Source organism: Aethina tumida, chromosome 1 (assembly GCF_024364675.1).
Source record: "Aethina tumida isolate Nest 87 chromosome 1, icAetTumi1.1, whole genome shotgun sequence".
Lineage (NCBI taxonomy): Eukaryota > Metazoa > Arthropoda > Insecta > Coleoptera > Nitidulidae > Aethina > Aethina tumida.
The window spans coordinates 73,914,729-73,936,768 of record NC_065435.1 but is presented as its reverse complement, the minus strand read 5'-3'; the positions used below and the strand labels follow the sequence as shown (position 1 = coordinate 73,936,768).

Sequence of the window (22,040 nt, the reverse complement as noted above, 5' to 3'; positions counted from 1 at the left end):
GCAAACTAAAACGATAAATTTCCCAGTTTCTTAGGAAAGCAGACTCTTTGCCGCACTTATCAGGACTGTAATTGTAATTGTTCTCGGGGCGTATATCACTGTTTTCTTTTCGAAATTGTTTTGTGAACATCTGTGCCCCTCTTATATATAAGATACAAATAACAAAGGGTTGTATATCTTGGTTTGCTACTTTTGTTTATGGTGAATGAGGAAAGGGGTGCAAATAAAACAATGGTGAAGTTTCAAAACTGTTTAATAGTAATAAATTATAACAAAGTTGAGATTTTTATGCCTTTTTTGACGGCGTTGTTGTGGCCCTCCTTGTACTGGTACCAAATGTCGTTGTCGCAGATGGTTTGGGCACTCGAATCTGTTAAAATTAAAACAAAAAATCATTGTGGTGTGATGGCGAAACGATTGAAATTTCGATTTGGATCGGCGATAAATTGGTAGAAACGGCACATACGAATCCATCAGCCAATTACACGGCCGAAAACGAGGAAAACGAGGTCGGTAATTGGACGCCGCGAGAGAAATCCCAGCTCTAGTCGTGGCCGGGCCGATTATCACATTGTTTGCAATTGCTTTATTGCCTATTATGATCCCGCTGTTTGTTTTCTGGTCGGATTGGCGGCCGCGGGCCCGCGCCAGACGGCTCGCACTTGCCTTAATTTGCACCACCGTAATTGACTATTAATCCGCGAAATTTCCATTATCCGACTCCGTGTTCCGCCCTTAAAATGAAACCAGGGGGTGTAATTCGGGCAATTTGCTATCCTACAACCCTCGACAATTATATTGTGTAACTATTTGACGACTGGATCTTGGCTAATTTCAGTTTTGATTAACGTGGAATCACTCGATAAAACGATAATGAACCTGCTAACAAGATTTTTATGCTATTTCTCTTACCGTTAGAGCTGGAATATTGTTTCATCACTCTGCCAAAGAAATCTTTTTGCACACCCTAAAATGAAAAAAAAAACAAAATTAATAACTGATTCATTTGCCAATATAAAAAAAACACATATAGCACGATTAATCTTCGTTCCTTTTAGGAAAAATTATGGGCTTATTATATTGGGTTGAGCAACATCATTTGTCAAAATAAACGGACCCCTTTCCGATAATTGCATAAGTTTTTATTTCACAAAATCCTTCTGTCGCACTGTGCGAAATTCACGGGATTGAACTGTGCGTCGGGGATAAAACAGGGTTTTAGTTATTTTCCCATTTCGTCGGGGTGGTTCTTGGGTCTGAGCCCGCAATCTAGCCGGGTCATCTTTCATTAGAGCGGTGATATCGTTTCCGAACAGCATTAGCCGTCTCTAGTTGGATTCCGCTCTATTGAGATATTAGTTTTCTTTACGCCGCCAGACACTCTCCTTTATTTCCACTGCTTACCTCTAAATGGATTTTCCCCCCGCACCGCCGGCTTCCATCGCAGACGCCGGCTTATTGTTTTTTATTTTGTTACCCGCGACTTTATTCGAATCGACCATAAGGATCAGTTTGCGCGTTGCCGAAGTCATAACGGAAAGTAGAACGAACTTTGGACGCGCTCATAAATTTTATCGGGTTTGGGACTCGTTTTTATTATTATTATTTGTTAATAGGCGGATCTGATTGTTTTTGAAATGTAGTGTTGCTTATAACTGATTCACTTGCTTTAATGATTGCCAGGTAATGGACCAAAAATTCAAACACTTGCGAAACGTTAATTTTATTGATTTAATTAAAACGTATTTTATTTAGAAAGTTAAGTTGTTTCCTTTAATAGTTCTCTAATAAACCAGAGAAATCAGCTCGTTGTCAAAAGCAATGACATCTTCAATAGTTGATGACGGTTTGGTTTCTGGGATGATAATTGGTCTTGTTTCCGATACTGCGATGTCGTTAATAGTCGTTGCGAGTCTTTTTTCTCCTTGATTACAGGGGGTATCTATGGATATGATGATGTTACAGAGCAATCCTAAATTTTACATAAGTTGTTGGCAGAGTGATAGATAATATCATATTTTAGTATTCACTTACCTGGAGCAAAGAAAACGACGATCAAAACAAAAGTTCATCTTATTTGACATTTTGTGACCCAATGATGGACTCCACACAATTTTAACCAGTTTTATAGGAGAAATTTTATTGACATTCACACATAATATTATCTATAAAATCTGTTGAATATATTTATTGTATTTTGATTACATTTTTTACAATCAATTAAGGTATTAATAGATTATTATTTTATTTACTCTTGTAATCTAGGAATGTTGTATACTATCAATTTTGCGAAAAAGTATTGTGATGAATAATAATTAATAAGTAAGTAATAATAATAATAATATAACCAAATATTATTATTATTACTTATACGAAAAAACGCGATAGAATTATAAAAAAGATTAATGATTAGTAAAATGGTAAGTTTACTGCATTAGCCCAAAGATCTATTTCTTTATTGTTTTTTTGGTTCCATATCTTTTGTATATTTCGTTAATTTTTATTTATAACTGTCCTCGTTTATTTATTTAGGTTGGTTCTGAAGTGTTATCACCAGAGGCTCGTTCCAGTCCATCAACATTCTTAAATCAGAAACAAAACCGATTGCTCTAGCAGAGCAATTATCATCCCTCAAACTAAACCCGACGCTTTTGAGGATCTTGTTTTTCTGAAAACCAGGCTTGTTGTGCACTCTGACTGCCAAATGGCTGTTGAAATAATTAGACCAGACCAGACCTTTTTTCTCTATATTTGTATTTAGTTTTTATAATAATGAGTAATCAAACAAATATATATGTTCACATAACTTTTATTTACCAAAATGAAAGTAAGAGAAAATTAAAATATTAAATTTTTAAACAGTTAAGATGTTTCCTTCGACGGTCCTGTAGTACACCAATGAAATTAACTCGTTGACGAAGGCAAGATCAAAGCAAACATCGTCATCGGTGACGGAAACAATCTGGGCAATGGCATCATCAACAGCTGGCGATGGTTTGGTTTCTGGAATGATGATTGGTCTGGTTTCCGGTATTACGACGTCGTCAATAGCGACTGGTTTAGTTTCAGGAGTGATGATGGGTCTTGTTTCTGGTACTACAACATTTTCAATAGCGATTGGTCTAGTCTCTGGGATGACGATTGGTCTGGTTTCTGGAATTACTGGGAATACACCAGGCAATACAGAGATCTGTGTGTTTTCAATTTCAGCTGGTTTGGTTTCTGGACGAATATTGATCACTCCCGGAAGGATCTGCGGGATTTGGACTCCTTCCTCTTTGGTTACAGAGGAGAAGGTGTCTCTGGATTTGATGATGCTGCAGAGCAAGCCTAAATTTTACAAGTATTATAGTTCTAGAATTATTAATAAATTGTTTTTAAAACTTACCTGGAGCGAAGAGAAGGACGATCAACGCGAAGGATTTCATCTTGAAGATTGAGAAATAACTGATAATTTTCATCAAAACTTTCTGTCTTTTATAGTCGTTAAAAATTTTATCAATTTTATGATTTTGTATTAATTTTATTGAATCAATTAGGTTTACTACACGTGTGTAGTATATTTGATGGATTAAATTAAAGTTTGTATCAAATTAAGAAAGCACTCTGGAATTTTTAAATATTACTACGGATTCTATTCAATCGTATTTTTTATTAATTTATAAGCTAGATACGTACCGACAAATAATAGTAATAAAATAAAAAGATAACTAACAATATAAAAGCAACGAAATGCTGTTTGAAAGCATCAGTTTGATTTCATCAATTAATCGTCAGACAAGATGAAATTCTCAGCATTCATTATCCTCATTGCCGCCCCAGGTAAATAAACAGTTAATAATTGTAAACTTGCAAACATTTAGTTTTTCTCTAGGCTTTCTCTGTAGTGTAAGCAATTCTAGAGACATTTTCGCCTCTGTGACCGTTCAAGAACAACCGTCCATCTTGCCAGGAGTCTTCCCAATCATCCCGGAAACCAAGTCAGCCGTTGTCGACCCATGCGAAACCATCGTACCAGAAACTAAACCAGTACCAATTGAAGACGTCGTTGTTCCAGAAACCAAACCCATACATGTACTTCCCATTGAAGTCATTGAAGCACCCGAAGAGAAACCATCCGTCACTCCAGAATTGAGACCATTGCCCGCTGTTGATGTTGCCAACCCAGTCACTGTTTACAGTGACAGAGTCTGTGTTAACGCCAATTATGTAAAGGGATTGTTGGCACAAATTATCGCCCAGAATGAAAACAATAAGATTACTCATTAAGATGAAAATGTATATTCAGAAAGTTACGATCATTAAATAAAAACCCTAACTGAATAGTTTGATTTTATTTAATATAATATTTAAATATCCTTTAGAAAGACTAACATTATGTTTTAATAAAAGATACAATTCTTGTATACACAATTAAAACAATAAATTATTTTTATCACATAAAAATAATAAAACATACTAAACAATTCATCGATTTTACAAAATAATTTAAGACAATGATTATACATTGTTTCTACATCAAACACTGAAATAAGTTTTTATAATATAAAAATATTTTTATAACAGTACGTAATTCAATATTTTTAAGATATTATTAACAATTTATAAATTAGAAACATTAATTTTACATTAAAATTTATTTTTAAATCTTACTTATGAACAGTCATAGGCATATAATAATGTAAAAAAACTCATACGAATTAAATGATTTTTAAAGAGATCTAAAACTTTTTTAAAATCATCTTATTTGACATTAAGTATCAATTCAATAATAATAATAATAATAATAATAATAATAATAATAATAATAATAATAATTTAAAATGTGTAAAGTCAAATAAGCTTTTCCAAACCTAACGTATGTAAATACTTTTCTAGAATGATTTCAAACTAGAAATTTTTAAGATTATTATATTAAACAATTTATACTTAAACTAAAAACAGAAATTTACATCAAAGACTATTTTCAAATATTTTCTTTTATACTATGTATATTTCGAAAAATTAAAATGCAGAAGTATTCTGTATTTTTGATATTTATTTAATATAAGTTTATTACATGTTATTTATACAGTATGTAATTTAAGTATTTAGATAGTCAAGATGTTTCCTTCAACGGTTCTGTAGTAGACCAATGATATCAGCTCGTTGACAAAAGCAAGATCAAAGCAGACATCGTCGTCGGTAACGGAAATAATCTGGGCAAATACATCTTCTACAGTTGGCAATGGTTTGGTTTCTGGAGTGATAATTGGTTTAGTTTCCGGAACCACGATTTCTTCAATAGGGATTGGTTTAGTTTCAGGAATGATGATGGGTCTTGTTTTTGGTACTACAAAATCTTCAATAGCGATTGGTCTAGTCTCTGGGATGACGATTGGTCTGGTTTCTGCAATTATTGGGAATACAGCAGGCAATACAGAGATCTGTGGGTCTTCAATTTTAGCTGGTTTGGTTTCTGGGCGGATGTTAATCACCCCTGGAAGGATCTGCGGGATTTGGACTGCTTCCTCTTTGGTTACAGAGGAGAAAGTGTCCCTTGATTTGATAACGCGGCAAAGCAAGCCTAAATTTTACAAGTATTATAGTTTTAGAATTATTAATAAATTGTTTTTAAAACTTACCTGGAGCCAAGAGAAGGACAATCAACGCAAGGGATTTCATCTTGAAATTTGAGAAATAACTGACAATTTTCATCAAAACTTTCTGTATTTTATAGTCGTTAAAAATTTTATCAATTTTATGGTTTTGTATTAATTTTATTGAATCAATTGGGTTTACTACATGTGTGTAGTATATTTGATGGATTAAAGTTTGTATCAAATTAAGAAAGCACTCTGGAATTTTTAAATATTATTACGGATTCTATTCAATCGTATTTTAATGAATTTATAAGCTAGATACGTGCCGACAAATAATAGTATTAAAATAAAAAGATAACTAACAATATAAAAGCAACGAAATACTGTTTAAAAGCATCAGTTTGATTTCATCAATTAATCGTCAGTCAAGATGAAATTCTCAGCATTCATTGTCCTCATCGTCGCCCCAGGTAAATAAACAGTTAATAATTGTAAACTTGCAAACATTTAGTTTTTCTCTAGGCTTTCTCTGTAGTGTAAGCAATTCTAGAGACATTTTCGCCTCTGTGACCGTTCAAGAACAACCGTCCATCTTGCCAGGAGTCTTCCCAATAATCCCGGAAACCAAGCCAGCCGTTGTCGACCCATGCGAAACCATCGTACCAGAAACTAAACCAGTACCAATTGAAGACGTCGTTGTTCCAGAAACCAAACCCATACATGTACTTCCAATTGAAATCATCGATGTCCCCGAAGAACCATCTATCACCCCAGGATTGAGACCATTGCCAGCTGTTGATATTGCGAACCCAGTGACTGTTTACAGTGACAGAGTCTGTGTTAATGCCAATTATGTAAAGGGATTGGTGGCACAAATTATCGCCCAGAATGAAAATAACAAGATTACCCATTAAGATGAAAATAAATACTAGGAAAGTTACGATTATTAAATAGAAACATTTAATTGAATAGTTTGATATTATTTAATATAGTAGAAAGAAAGACTAACATTATATTTTAATATAAGATACAATTCTTGTATAAACATTTAAAACAATAAATTATAATATTATTATCACATATAAAAATAATAAAATTATTAAAATAAGATATCAATTTTAAAAAATTATAAAAGGCAATGATGACACCGTACTCTATACAGTTAAATAAGTTTTTTACAAAAAATATTTTTATAACAGTACGTAATTCGATATTTTTTAAGATATTATTAACAATTTATAAATTATAAACATTAACTTTATTTTCAAATCTTATTTATGAAGTTTCAAATGCATATAATAAACTGATAAAACTCAAATGAATTAAATAATTTTAAAATGACCTAAAATATTTTTAAAGTCATCTCATTTAACAAGAATCAATTCAGAAAAATAATAATTGATAATAATTAATGATGATTTCTGTGACATAAAATAAGTTTTTCCAAACCAGCGATAATGATTTTTGACTAGAAATTTTTTAAGATATTATTTAAAACAATGTTAACTTTACTTACTTAAATTAAAAACATAAATTTTACATTAAAATCTATTTTCATATATTTTCTTTATATAAATATTTTGAAAATTTAGAATACAGAAGTATTGTGTATTTTTATGTTTATTTAATTTAAATTTATTGCATGTTATTTACACAATATGTAATTTAAGCATTTAGAAAGTCAAGATGTCCCCTTCAGTGGTTCTGTAGAAGACCAATGATATCAGCTCGTTAACGAAAGCAAGATCGAAGCAGACATCGTCATCGGTAACGGAAATAATCTGGGCAAATGTATCTTCTACAGCTGGCAATGGTTTGGTTTCTGGAGTGATGATTGGTTTGGTTTCTGGAACCACGATGTCTTCAATAGGGACAGGTTTAGTTTCAGGAATGATGATGGGCCCTGTTTCTTCAACAGCGATTGTTCTCTGTCTCTGGTATGACGATTGGTCTGGTTTATTGAATTATTGGGAATACACTAGGCAGTACAGAGATCTGTGGGTTCAACTGGTTTGGTTTTTGGGCGGACTCTTTCCTCTTTGATAACAAACGAAAAGGTGTCTCTGGATTTGATGACGCTGCAGGGCAAGCCTAAATGTTCCTAGTATTATTGTTCTAGAATTACTCATAAATTGTGTTTTAAACTTACCTGGAGTGAAGAGAAGGACGATCAAAACAAAGGATTTCATCTTGAAATTTGAGAAATAACTGATAACTTTCATCAAAATTATATGTCTTTTATGGTCGTTAAAATTGTTATCAATTTTATAGTTTTGTATTAATTTTATTGAATCAATTGGGTTTATTGCACGTCTCTAGTTTATTTGAAGGATTAAATTAAATGTTGTATCATATTAAGAAAAACATTCTAGAATATACAAATAGTTTTAAATATTCTATAAAGTAGTATATTTTACGAATTTCTTAGTTAGAAGCAAATAAAGAGATAATTAACAATATAAAAGCAACGAAATATTGTGTGAAAGTATCGGTTTGATTTGATCAATTTATCTATCAGTCAAAATGAAAGTCTCAGCTTTCATTGTCCTCATTCCCGTTCCAGTTAAATTACCATTTAATAATTATAAACTTGCAAACATTTAATTTTTCTCTAGGCTTTCTCTGTAGTGTAAGTAACTCCAGAGATATTTTCGCCTCTGTGACCATTCAAGAACAGCCATCCATATTGTCAGGAGTCATCCCAATCGTGCCAGAAACCAAACCAGCCGTTGTCGACCCATGCGAAACCATATTACCAGAAAGGAAACCAGTACCAATAGAAGATGTCGTTCCAGAGACCAAACCCATACATGTACGTGTACTTCCCATTGAAATCAACGAAGATTCCGAAGAAGAGGAATCCATCACCATCATTGCCTGCTGTTGATGTTGCCAATCCAGTTACCGTTTACACCGATAAAATGTGCGTCAACGCCAATTACGTCAAGGGACTGTTGGCCCAAATCCTCGCCCAGAACGAAAACAACAAGATTACCCATTAAGTTACGCTGGTCAAATAGAAACCCTTAATTGAATAGTTAGATTTTATTTAATATAATATTTAAATATGCCTTGGAAAGAACAACCATTATGTTTATTAAAAGATAAAAATAAAATTCTTGTATAAACAATTAAAACAATAAGTTAATAAGGGGATAATTTGGTTTTGTCGCGTATATCATGCGATTCATCTCCGCAGACGAGTCGGTGAATTTTTATCACAGGTTGTGGTATTGTTCACTGAATATGGAAACGTTTTCGAACATCTTATGTATTTATTTAATTCTTGAAATACATTTTTATTTAGAATACTCATTTTCATTTTTGATTTACCCTCAAAAAATATTTATTTTTACAGATTGCAAATTTAAACACAGTTACACTGTTTAAACGATGCATCCTAAGAACTCGATCTACATCCAAATACATATGGAGAGTTACTAATACATTCGCAAAGATTAATTTATATTGAGTGACAGAGCGCACTAGCAGAGCGCATTATCTCTGAGAGTAGGGAATCCCACTACGGGGTAAAAATTTACTGTCTCTGTCGCCAAGACGTTTCTTTCAAAATCCAGATGGGGACGTCAGTTTCTCTACTATCTGCATAGATACATATAAATATTTTGATTAATTAAAATACAGAAATATTGCGTATTATTAATGTTTATTTTCATACAATAGGTAATTTAATCATTTAGAAAGTCAAGATGTTTCCTTCAACGGTTCTATAGTAGACCAACGATATCAGTTCGTTGACGAAAGCAAGATCGAAGCAGACATCATCGTCGGTGACGGAAACAATCTGGGCAAATGCATCTTCTACAGCTGGCAATGGTTTGGTTTCCGGAACTACTATGTCTTCAATAGGCACTGGTTTAGTTTCTGGGATGATGATTGGTTTGGTTTCCGGAACTACGATGTCTTCAATAGGCACTGGTTTAGTTTCTGGGATGATGATTGGTCTGGTTTCTGGAATAACGGGAAGAACAGCTGGTTTGGTTTCTGGGCGGATGTTAATTACTCCTGGAAGGATCTGTGGAGTATGCACTGCATCTTTGGTCACAGTTGAGAAAATATCTCTGGATTTAATGACGTTGCAGAGCAAGCCTAAATTTATGGATTATTATTGGATTATTTCAATAAGTTATTGAATTTTTTACTTACCTGGAGCCAACAGGACAATCAAAGCGAAGGATTTCATTTTGTAGGTTGAAGAAATATAACTGATACTTTTTATCAAAACTTTCTGCCTTTTATAGGTGTTAAAAAGTTATCTATTTTATTATTTTATAATAATTTTATTGAGTCAATTATTTTATTTATTGCATGTCTGTAGTTTATTTGGAGGATTAATTTAAATATGTATCAAATTGAAAAAATGCATTTTACAATTCTTTAAATATTTTAAGTATACTATAAAATATTATATTTTATGAATTTATAAGCAAGATAAGAGCCGACAAATAAAAGTAATAAAATAAAGAGATAACTCACAATATAAAAGCACACGAAATATTGGTTGAGAGTATCAGTTTGATACTATCAAGTATTAGTCAAGATGAAATACGCAGCTTTCATTGTCCTCATCGCCGCTCCAGGTAAATTAGCAATTAAAATTTTTAAATTTACAAACATTTTATTTTTCACTAGGCTTCCTCTGTAGCGTAAGCAACTCCAGGGACGTTTTCGCCTCTGTGACCGTTGAAGAAAAACCATCTATCTTGCCAGGAGTCTTTCCAATCGTGCCAGAAACCAAACCAGCCGTTGTCGATCCATGCGAAACTATTGTCCCAGAAACTAAACCGGTACCAATTGAAGACGTTATCGTCCCAGAAACCAAACCCATACATGTACTTCCCATTGAAGTCATTGAAGCACCCGAAGAGAAACCATCCGTCACTCCAGAATTGAGACCATTGCCCGCTGTTGATGTTGCCAACCCAGTCACTGTTTACAGTGACAGAGTCTGTGTTAACGCCAATTATGTAAAGGGATTGTTGGCACAAATTATGGCCCAAAACGAAAACAACAAAATCACCCATTAAGATGGAATATACCGGTTATTAAAATATTAAGAAACATGCGTTATCAAATAAAATTACTTAATTGAATAGTTTAATTTTATTTATTATAAAATTAAATATCCTTTAAAAGGATAATAAAAGATACAATTCTAGTATAAACAATTAAAACATTAAGTTATTTTTATCACATACAAAATTAATAAAACTTACTAAATGAAATATCGATTTTACAAATAAATGAAAGACAATGATAATACATTTTTTCTACACCATACAGAGAAATAAATTTTTTATTATATAAAAATATTTTTATAACAGTACGTAATTCGATATTTTTTAAGAGATTATTAACAATTTATAAATTAGAAACATTTATCTATTTTAATAGAAGATTAAATTCTTATTCACATAATTAAAATAAAAAGTTACGGTACCAAAATGAAACAATTTTTATGTATTAGCCTTGTTAATGTATATGTAACCAATAAAACTTATGTATGTAAATAATACGATAAAACTCATAAAAAAACTTGAAACTTCTTTGAAGTCAGCTTATTTGACATTAAGTATCAATTGAAAAAATAATAAAAACAATGACAATAAACTTTCTTTGTGTGCAGTAAACCAAAAATTCATTCAAGTCACTCCCAGACGTTTCAGCACATCAAACCACTTAAAAAAGAGTCTAATTGATAGTCCTCCTTCCCTCTAGCGGTCGTGCGGGCCGCAAAAACCCAATAAAACCACTCTAGGACCCGACGATAAATAATAAATCGGGCAAGTGGACGGCGCCAATGATGAATGGCCCCCATCCGATAGTCGCAATTCGCCTCCATGCCCGTAATGGGCGTGCGATTTCAATATGAATAGCGGCTCGATATCCTTTTAATTGTCCGATGTATAATGGACTTAATGGAGTTCACATGGAAGTTTATTTTATCATCCATTCAGTTACAGTATTTGTTACAAAAAAGATAAGATAACTGAAGTCAATGATTAATGTTTATTAATAATAAAAGTACATATCGCTTTTTTTTTCTTTTTTTTGAATTTGGAATTAGATTTTGAACTGGAAAACCTTAGTGGGTGATCTTGTTGTTTTCATTTTGGGCGATGATTTGTGCCAACAATCCCTTTACATAATTGGCGTTGACGCAGACTCTGTCACTGTAAACAGTGACTGGGTTGGCAACATCAACAGCGGGCAATGGTCTCAATTCTGGAGTGACGGATGGTTTCTCTTCGGGTGCTTCAATGACTTCAATGGGAAGTACATGTATGGGTTTGGTTTCTGGGACGACAACGTCTTCAATTGGTACTGGTTTAGTTTCTGGGACAATAGTTTCGCATGGGTCGACAACGGCTGGTTTGGTTTCTGGCACAATTGGGAAGACTCCTGGCAAGATGGATGGTTGTTCTTGAACGGTCACAGAGGCGAAAATGTCTCTGGAGTTGCTTACACTACAGAGAAAGCCTAGAGAAAAACTAAATGTTTCCAAATTTATAATTATTAAATATTAATTTACCTGGGGCGGCGATGAGAACAATGAAAGCTGCGAATTTCATCTTGACTGACTTTCGAAGTAAATCTGATAATTATCGGCACACAATTAACCGTTTATATATTAAATTGTAGACGCTTCTAATCTTTTTATTGTCTTATCAATTGGATTTTGCTTCTAATTTAAATATGACAATTAAACTTTACTGCCTTGTAAAAGCCAACCCCACAACAAAGGGTTGTGGGTTGCGCAAGACATCAAATTCCCGGATATCAATTACCGGAAAAGCGCCACATGTGTTCTTATCATTGCATTACTGCCGCCGTATAGTTCGCAATTATCGAAACATTCCCGTTGCGCCCGGGCAATTAGAAAATTATGCTGACCGAACCCGGCGACGATTTATGGGACAATACGGTGCCGTTCGTCGTTCTGCGGGGACCGTTGGGGGGAGGTTTGTATAAATGGCGATATAACGGGGGCAATTAAATTCGCACAATGACGGACCGTTTTCGGTGCTCTCAGCTCATTAGGCACGAGTGCCGGAGCGTGCGGCACACGCGTGTCTCCGCATCGCCCTCACTGAATTGTTTGTTTGGTTTGTTCACATATCATGTCTTCAAGTGTATATTTATTTATTCCTAAATTATGTTAAATTTATTCAGAAGAAAACTACGAAGTATTGAAACAAAATAAACAATACAAATAAATTTTTCCGTTCAATTATGATAAATGATTATTAATTGTAATAAAGTAATTTATTTACTAATTTATTGCAAGGATTTATACCAAACTCATAAAACATAATATACATTGCGATAAACGTGATAATCAAGTATAAAAAGCACCAGTTCGAAGTAGGAAATCATTAGTTCAATTGCTTGTTCTGAACAACTATCGCAATGAAATCTTACGCTTTGATTGTCCTCCTTTTCGCTCCAGGTAAGCAAACAGTTTAAACAACATTTTCCAATAATGACATATTCAAAATATAGGCTTGCTCTGCAACGTCATCAAATCCAGAGATGTCTTCTCCTCTGTGACCAGAGAGGAAGGAGTCCAAATCCCACAGATCCTTCCAGGAGTGATCAACATTCGTCCAGAAACCAAACCAGCCGAAATCGAAACTCCAGAGACCTCCGTCTTACCAGGTGTTCTTCCCGTTATTCCAGAAACCAGACCAATCATCGTCCCAGAAACTAAACCAGTGCCTATTGAAGACATCGTAGTTCCGGAAACCAAACCAATCATCATCCCAGAAACTAAACCAGTGCCTATTGAAGACATCGTAGTTCCAGGAACCAAACCAATCATCACTCCAGAAACCAAACCATTGCCAGCTGTAGATGATGCATTTGCCCAGATTGTTTCCGTCACCGATGACGATGTTTGCTTCGATCTTGCTTTCGTCAACGAGTTGATCTCTTTGGTCTACTACAAGACCGTTGAAAGCAACATCTTGACCGTTTAAACGCTTAATATTTTAATTCTCTTCAATTGTTAATTTGTATAAATAAAAAGCATGTGAACATATTTCTTCGTTTCATTATTATTCATTCTTATAAATACCATATAAAAATGTACGGAAAAAATAAATTTCAAGTTAAACGAAACGTTTTCATGAAAGAAATATTATTGACTTAAGCAATAAATAACCACTTTAGGATTTGTATGGGGTTAAAAGTGGAGCCAGCGAATCGGATTGCGGACCATAGAAATGCAGATCGGAGTCGGTTTCCGCTAGCCGATTTTCAAAAAGAGTCCGAGAAAATGCGATAATAAAAACGAAACTTGGAGCGTCGTCGCCTTAAAAGTTATTTCATTTCCGGCCGACCGGTCTTCCTGCCGTTCTTTGTGCCGGGGCGAAAAAGTCCATTAGGTCTAGGGAAGCAATTTGGCCGGTGTTAACACATACCACCCCGGGTAAATCGAGCTGGCGGTTCGATTTTGCCAGGACAAAGGGCCGTTTCAAATTCAATCTGTTTGTTGTTTATTGACGGCCCATAAAGTTTATGGTATTGTTATACGATTTTTTTTGTTTCAAGTGTTCGATAATCGGCACTTATTAATCCGGATTATGTTTTAATGGAGAGATTATGTTATAAAACACATAAGTTTTCAATATATTCTAAGAAAATATGCGATTAATAACAATAAAAAAACACCTGACATTGTAGTTTAAATATTATCACGGTTTTTCTTAACAGATTCACTAAAACAGTTTCAACCAATTTCCGTGTGAGACATGCAGCCGCTCAAAAAGCGCGATTATTCAGTTAAATGGCGCGGCAACAGAGTCCATGATATACCGAGACACTTTTTCGAAACTGAACCGGAAACCCCGGAACTCGTATCGCATCACGCCGGAAACTGTCCGCTGCATCGATTCATCTTTATTCGATCTTTGTTTTGATTTTTGGGCAAAAACGACGCGTTTAATTTTACAAAACCGAAACGTGTGTGTCGGCCGGGGGAATTAATTTAACGGGGGGTAGAAACACTGAGGAGCGCATCCTAAAGACGTTAAGGAGAGCGGGCGGAAGTCGTAATGGAGAGGCGGCCACCCACCACCTACTTACCCCGGATAAGCGGCAGATTCCATTTGCCGAGTCTACAACTCTTTTATTTGGATCGTTAGGCAGATACTTGATTCACTCGGCGGACCGAACGGAACAATGAAAACTCCTCAACAACATAAAATGTTTAAATAATTTTATTTATAAATTGTTACAATCCAATTTTACACAATAAATTTTGTATAAACGGAGAACAATATGTATTAAAATTTTGAAAAATTATATTAAACGATATTAAAATTTAATTAATATTTAATACAAGGTACATTAAAATTAATAAGAGTTATAATAAAAATTAAATTGTATAATTTTGCAATATTATATATAAATATAAAAAATATATACTAAGGTAATAAAAACTTCTTTATCTGATAAATATTATAAGCACATCAACAATTTCTAAGTAAACATGATATTTATTCATCAAATTTTAGCCAGCAAAGTAGCGTTGAATAGACATTAAACTTTCAAATGACCAATTTGGTACATGTCAATCTTCGTTTGAAAGTTATTATAGAAGTAGGATTTTTACGACCACACTGTATAATGAAAATAAATTTTAAAATATATTGACACTATGGTTACGTAAAATGGAAATTATAATAATTTTTAGAATAAAATGAAACGAGAAAAAATTGATTAGAGAACAATTTGTGGAAAAAAATAAGTACCCATTTAATTTGGTATCCTTAAAAACAACTTATGATAAGAGTTAAAAATTCTTGTAATTTCTTCTATCAACTCATGGAACACAGTATTAAAAATATCTGACAATATATACTAGCGATTAAGTCATTAGTTCCCACAATTAAAATATTTTTAAAAATGTATAACTGAGTCATGCTATTATTAAATATCATGTAACACATAAAATTGAAGTTGTTGGTGTCACTAATATTCTCAGGTATTTTTACCCCTTTATGGTATGATTTAGTTGATCAAAAGAAACATATCAATAAATGAATATGTAATATGTTTTTTATGAAAAATTCCCTAATCAATTTTTGCCATTTAGTGACAGTAAAAATTGTTAAAATAGATTTTATTGGGATTATACAGGGTGTTTCGCAACTTATCCGATAAATTTTCGCCACTGTTACATAAGTCCATTAAAAAAATATGTCGACTACTTATTCAACAGTGAGTATGTGGTTAAAATTTGTCGGATAACTTGCGAAACACCCAGTATAGAAGGTGTGCTAAAATTAGATTCGGCGGACCAAAGCTCGCATTCAAATCAGTGGGAACAATTTCGAACAGTTTTTATAGATGGATTGAATTATTTTTTATCTCGTTTCCTGTTGTTCTATTATATTTTTTTTGTAACAATGAGTATGTGATTAAAATTTTTCGGATAAGTTGTGAAACACCTTGTATAGAAAATCATATGTATACATTGGTTTATTGTTTATTTTGAACTATTATAAATAAATAAAAAAAGTTACAAAGATATTTCCATCTTAAATGGAACACATTGTATAAAAATATAAATAAAATAATAAACAGAGATTCATTTTTTAATTATAATAGACAGCAACATTGTCAATATTTTAAATATACCTTGTATTAATTCCTCCATGTAAAATTAAATGTAAATAGTATAATACTTACTTTTCTTTTATAAAAGAACACTCACAATTTTTCACAATATCGTACTTATATAAATATTTTTTGCCTCAATCAACAATTTCTAGAATCATCACTGAAACACTAACTTAGTTATATTACCGGATTTAAATTTATCCATAAAGAGTAGAATAGTTTCTCAATTGTTTTCAAAAAAGCACGTTATATAGAATAATATTTCATAATAACATTTATTTGAAATTAAACTGACCAGTTGGCGTGGATCCTTTGAAACAATCGTGGGGGAAGCAGAATGATCCCAACGTCTTATCTCTATCCACACAATGAAATTCATTCCCTCCCACACAACGAACCGGGAAAAACATCGGATCATTTTATTGTTTAACATTATTTACTGTTTTAATTTACTCGAAATGCGAAGGAAACGGAACAAGCTTTCGGAGATAAAGCGGCTCCGGGCAATAATACCCGGTGCCGGATCATCCCGACGTTGTCGTTATGGATTTTACGCCATATTTTTGCGTCACGTTACCGATTATCGTCGTGTAACCCTCAACAAACAACCCGGTGTAACAAGGCGCTATTATAAATGTTACGCCCCTGTTTGTTCAAAGGGTTCGGACACCAACCACCGTTACAATATGATATTGTTTGTTCTAACCTGTTTACATTACGATCACAGATTAAAGCTTTTAATTGCCCGAACACGAATCAAACGGAACGAGACCCGCGATAAGTGTGGAAGGAAAATTAATTATCCAAGAACGGGAATGGATCCGTTTTTCGGATATGTTTATGGAGGGTGGCCGGCGCTCCGCCCATGCACTTTTGCGCCCGGAAGGAAACCGAGGACCATCGCTCTTCGCATCGCGTCCGGTCAAACTCTGAGTCTCCTTAAGTGGAAACCGCCACGGGGCGTCCAGGAAGAATTAACACTTTTGATTCAAGCCTTATTCTGTTACAATCCCGCAATTAATAAATGTAACCGTATACTTACCGGTGACGTTTTAGTCTTGATTTTCTTGATCTGCAAAGTTTGAAGATGATTGGGAAGGTTGTTTGTTTTTTCCTTTGTTTGTTTGTCGGATTTCTCGAATCGCATCATTTTGTACTTCTCTATGGATTGTGAGATCAGCTGTCTGTTCGAATATGGTAACTGTCGGATGTTGCTGTCCTCTTTATCAAAAATCACCAACTCATTTATATCCGGATCTAAAATTACAAAAATAATTAAATTGCACAGGTTAAATATAAAAGGTATAGCTAACCAAGATTATAAACATAATTTCCTTCAGCGTTCCGCTCTTGGATGTAGTTCAAGTTGTAATCAGCCATAATAGCAGTGACTCTTTCCAGATGTACCTTTTCAGCTGGAGTGAATAGTTGGAAGTTCACCGGGCGAAGAGGGGGAAGAATAATTCTAGCCATCGTAGGTAGTATGTCCAGTATTAAAGCTTTCTTTTGACAAAAAGCCTTGACTTGAGGCACCATCCCCTTCAGCATACCCTGCACTAAGGATTTCGTTCTGTCCGACTTGACTTTCGCCTGAAAAATCATAAAATGTATCAGTTTCACCCTAGTGGATTATTAGTGTTTGATTTTTTCCCGAGGACGGACGATAAAAAGGGTGTATTTTTCGTCCCATAAGTTATTTAACGGGGACGGCGAAACAAGGGGTCGTCGGGACTACAGATATCCGATTTCTTTCCGATGGCTGCTGCGACTTTAAAACGCGCCGGGATACATTATGTAAATTACGACCGGGGCGATATTTCTCCGTTTTTGACGGCCGCGTTACTTCCCGTTCTCTCTGTTCCGGCCGTAATTTATGTAGACACTTTCTCGGATTGATTAATCCCCTTATCACAAATGTTACCCGCGGCAAAACTTGCGTTAAAACTTCATTAATAGTGCACATTTTGAAAAAAAGTAAAAAGTAAAAAAAAACCGGCCCCTTTCTCGGTGAATAACCAGAGGGCAGCCCTCAGAACCGGCTGTTGACCGTGTTTTCATTTCCTAAATGGGCTCTTGTGGCGCGCGTCCCCCGAATGAAAAGTTGATTTTGTCCGCGCGAAATGCGATATTTGCTCCACCGCATCCTTTCGCCCGGCGCTGATGAGCTCCATGCATACATTAGTGATGGGGAACGAAGTCCGGGCTGATAACGTCGTTAAACAGCGTCCAAAGACTGGCAATTTTCAATACGGCCGCCATCCATTATGCATGCGACGTGGCGCATTTTCATTACTAGAGCAAACACCGCGTCTTTGTCCGACGATGGTCGGGTGTTTAAGGCTGATTAGAATCCTATGATGCAATTGGATGCAAGGCCAACTTTTTGTAATACTCTAAAAATGTCTTAGAAATTTTTAACAAAACAACTCCTTTCAGCATCTTATATTAAAAGCCTAGTTTAAACTGCCAGTTTAGATAATTCCAAGTTATTCTGATGTTACCATAAACAAACTCCATGTCTAATAACTTACCTACATTGGAAATGACAATTTAGTTTCTTTATTGATTTATTAATGACCGAAAATGTCGCGATGAATTTTTTATCGAGAAAAATCTCCCCCAGAAAACAATAACATCATTACAAACATCCACTTGAAACCGAACCCTTTTCCACCGCCCCGAAAACTGAAAAAACCATAAGAGCGACGTTGAGGGAGAAAAGTCTGTCGCCTAACAAAGTAAATAAATCTTGGGACGCGTGCTTTTTTAATACGTTTTCATTTCTTTAAAAGGATGCCGGCTTCTGTAATTACGGCCGACAATCAAGCTCCATTAATTATTACTCGTGGCCGCCCCTCTGCGACTCTATGTTTTATTGGAAATCTGAAAAATGCACTTAAAATCACACAGCATTATTAATAACTAGGCAGTATACGTGTGAATTATGGTGGATGCGCATGTCTCACTTAGTTGACATTAAAAAATCACTTGCTAAAACATTGTTCTGAACGATGCAAATAAACTGCTTGAACAGTCGCAAAAATTCTCATTTGCAGAGCATACATACACAAAAATTGAAAGACGTCGTTTTTTATTTGGTCACCGTTAATGACGTCGTGAATAATGAATCGCGACTCGGCGCATCATCGAATAGCGAAACGGTAATTTGTCGGGGCCAGTGCGAAAGAAATTACCTCGTAACTCTGACTGGGGTAAGTCAGTTTGGGGGCGCCAAACGTCGAGAAAACGAAGTGCCATTGAACAAAACCGTATGGAAGGTAAGTGGCGAGCGAATAGTTTTGTTGGCTTTGAATCTGTTTAATCAGTAGGTCTGTGAATGTGAACCAATCCTGCGTGATGCTGGTGCCACGTAAATTGTGATCCTTGAATTTTAAAGTTGGATAATTTTCAAACACACCTATAAAACTTGTATTAATAAAAAATTATGTAATTGTGATCACATTGAACCTTGTATGAGGCGTTCGTAATCGCCAAATGAAGAAACAGTTTGAACAATTTTCTCCATCCTCGTTCCTAAATTAAATTCCCTCTGCGCATCTTCCTGACCTGGCAAAATCTTCGGTTTTTTAATTCGGAAAATATCGTCCCAAACTGCGAACAAGCCCTTTTGCATATCCTTCTGGCCTACGCTCGATTTATAAACATCCGACAGATTTACGGGTTTATTCTGGGCTTTGTAAAATTGCAAAACTGACAAACACGATCTGATATCATTTTGGGACTTTTCCGCAAGCGCCAACATTGCGGTTAAATTTGTTGGTAGGCTTTGCTTTTTGGAAATCTCCATTAAACGCTCCGCCAACCTATAAAATAATTCATCAATTACAACTCAATATTTTTAAAATTATGTTTTTTTTACCTGACACTAGAGGTGTGGGGAAAATTAACAATATAAGCAATCTGTTTAAGTGGTCTTAAAGCAGGGGCGTATGCATCATTACAGATACAAATAATAGGTCGCCTCAACAAACTCTGTTTTTTATCTTTTGCCCCCTTCTTGCCTTTCACCGGAGCGGTTCCTTGTATAAATTTAACCAAAAAGTCTATAGATGCGGATGGAGCTCCGTCTATTTCGTCGAAAACAACACAATTCGGACGTTTGTCGAGATCGACGAGTGAACGCATCTGCGTTGCGTTCTCTAGAGCGGTTTTGAATGCATCCAAACTGCGATCGTCCGATGCGTTTATCTCGTATACATTGTAACCAGCGTGTTTTGCCACCATATGTGCCAAAGTTGTTTTGCCTGTGAAAAAATAAACAATGAGAGACACCTAATTGACTGAGACTGTTTTAATTTGTACCTAAACCAGGTGGCCCACATAACAAGGCAACTTTCTGATTGGGTCTTCCAGTTTCATCCAAAGTCATGATGGGATTGTTGTGTTTGAAAAATTTATGTTTGGCAGGTTCAGCTGCTGGTTGTGGTTTTACTTTTGGTCTTCTATTGAAAACAATTTTATCCCACAATTTTATCCATTTAAGCATTGCTCGGTTTATGCTCTCTTCACTCAAAAGCTCCAAATATTTCTTTGGTTTGAATAAATCTACCCACAAACTGTCTTCTTTATGAACTGTTGGTGCTTGGACAATAATTTCTTCTGTTGCTTGTTCTTTTTCTTCTAACTTAAAACAACAAATTCAAAATATAAATTTCAATAAGTTATACACAAACATACCAATTTTCTTGCACCTTCCCAAATTTTTTTAGAATTTGCTCCTAAAATACTACCTTTGTTGCTTTCCTCCAACATTCTTTGAGTTTCTTCTACTTCAAATTTTTCAGAATGAAATCTGATATAAATCCTTTCTCTGTCATATCTGGTAATACCAATAAATGAATAGTTGGGCACTGTATAACTGATATTCCTTCTGTCCCTTTCCTTGCTGTAGTTAGTATAATCTTTACTGTTTAAAATTTGTTCACTTTCCTTCTTATTAATTCTTCTTAAATACAAAATCTCATCTATTAACTCCTGTTCCTCTTCTTTTGGGTTTTTCTTCTTTTTCTTCATCTGTTCTTCAAACATAATATCATCAATGTCACCAAAAACATCTTCAATCCTTCTCTTATTACTTCCAGAAGGAAGTGATTGTTCTTTACTGGCTGATATGGCTTCTATTTCGCCAATAGTTTGATCTTTTGGAGTCGGATTGATTATTAAAGGGCCATTATCTATATCTTCTATATCTTCTAAAGATACTTGAGAAACATTTGGATTCGTATTTTCCTTTTGGCATTGTTTTGATGTTGAAGGAGTGTTAAAATCTAAACTCCTTCGAGATCTTACAACTTGTGGTGGTTCATCATCAAAATCTAAAAAATACAGCGTGAACTTTTACTTTGTTCAGTCTTTGGTAGTTTACCTTCTTGTTGTTTTATAAGATCGTATTCATCGCCATACATAAGCTCAAATTCCTCATCTTCGGTCGGAAATTCACTCATTTTTAGGTTTATTTGTTTCTTTCTAAACGAGTTAATATTTTGGGAAACTATTCCCGCCAAATTTTATGTCAAAATTGACATTTGGTAGTTAAAATAAATTATTCGGTAGAACATTTATACTCAAGAGGTAGTTCAAATACATCACATAAAAAATGTGAAATATTGTTATCATGACATCTAGTAACTAATAGCTGAACTTCTGAATTATATTATATGAATTACTGTAAGATGATTCTAAAAATTGTTTATAAATTTTATAGAGACATCTAGATAATTAAATTATGAATACGTTTGCAGACATATTTTAATTAAAAAATCAGTTATATAGTTACATAGAAGAAAACAT

The 22,040-nt window shown here is 34.3% G+C and overlaps 5 protein-coding genes across 5 annotated transcripts; 2 read left to right on the top strand and 3 right to left on the bottom strand.

The window, feature by feature from the left end:
- Positions 1–235: 235 nt before the first annotated feature.
- On the bottom strand, positions 236–21,731 carry LOC109604126 (chromosome transmission fidelity protein 18 homolog). Its single transcript, XM_020020658.2, has 10 exons — positions 21,616–21,731; positions 20,928–21,565; positions 20,553–20,874; positions 20,110–20,494; positions 19,698–20,053; positions 19,424–19,647; positions 17,543–17,819; positions 17,272–17,486; positions 913–967; positions 236–370 (listed from the first exon to the last, which is right to left on the bottom strand). The coding sequence occupies exons 1-10, from the start codon at positions 21,692–21,694 to the stop codon at positions 267–269; spliced, it is 2,655 nt and encodes an 884-aa protein (XP_019876217.2). The 5' UTR covers positions 21,695–21,731; the 3' UTR covers positions 236–266.
- On the bottom strand, positions 9,231–9,822 carry LOC109604137 (uncharacterized). The gene is made up of 2 exons (XM_020020668.2): positions 9,750–9,822; positions 9,231–9,692 (listed from the first exon to the last, which is right to left on the bottom strand). Exons 1-2 carry the CDS (start codon positions 9,784–9,786, stop codon positions 9,280–9,282), a joined length of 450 nt encoding a protein of 149 aa, XP_019876227.1. The 5' UTR covers positions 9,787–9,822; the 3' UTR covers positions 9,231–9,279.
- LOC126266459 (zonadhesin-like) lies at positions 10,133–10,696 on the top strand. Its single transcript, XM_049970450.1, has 2 exons — positions 10,133–10,183; positions 10,236–10,696. The coding sequence occupies exons 1-2, from the start codon at positions 10,144–10,146 to the stop codon at positions 10,628–10,630; spliced, it is 435 nt and encodes a 144-aa protein (XP_049826407.1). The 5' UTR covers positions 10,133–10,143; the 3' UTR covers positions 10,631–10,696.
- Positions 11,594–12,222, bottom strand: LOC126266458 (zonadhesin-like). Its single transcript, XM_049970449.1, has 2 exons — positions 12,136–12,222; positions 11,594–12,083 (listed from the first exon to the last, which is right to left on the bottom strand). Exons 1-2 carry the CDS (start codon positions 12,173–12,175, stop codon positions 11,689–11,691), a joined length of 435 nt encoding a protein of 144 aa, XP_049826406.1. The 5' UTR covers positions 12,176–12,222; the 3' UTR covers positions 11,594–11,688.
- Positions 12,937–13,644, top strand: LOC126266457 (zonadhesin-like). The gene is made up of 2 exons (XM_049970448.1): positions 12,937–13,053; positions 13,107–13,644. Exons 1-2 carry the CDS (start codon positions 13,014–13,016, stop codon positions 13,580–13,582), a joined length of 516 nt encoding a protein of 171 aa, XP_049826405.1. The 5' UTR covers positions 12,937–13,013; the 3' UTR covers positions 13,583–13,644.
- Positions 21,732–22,040: the final 309 nt, after the last annotated feature.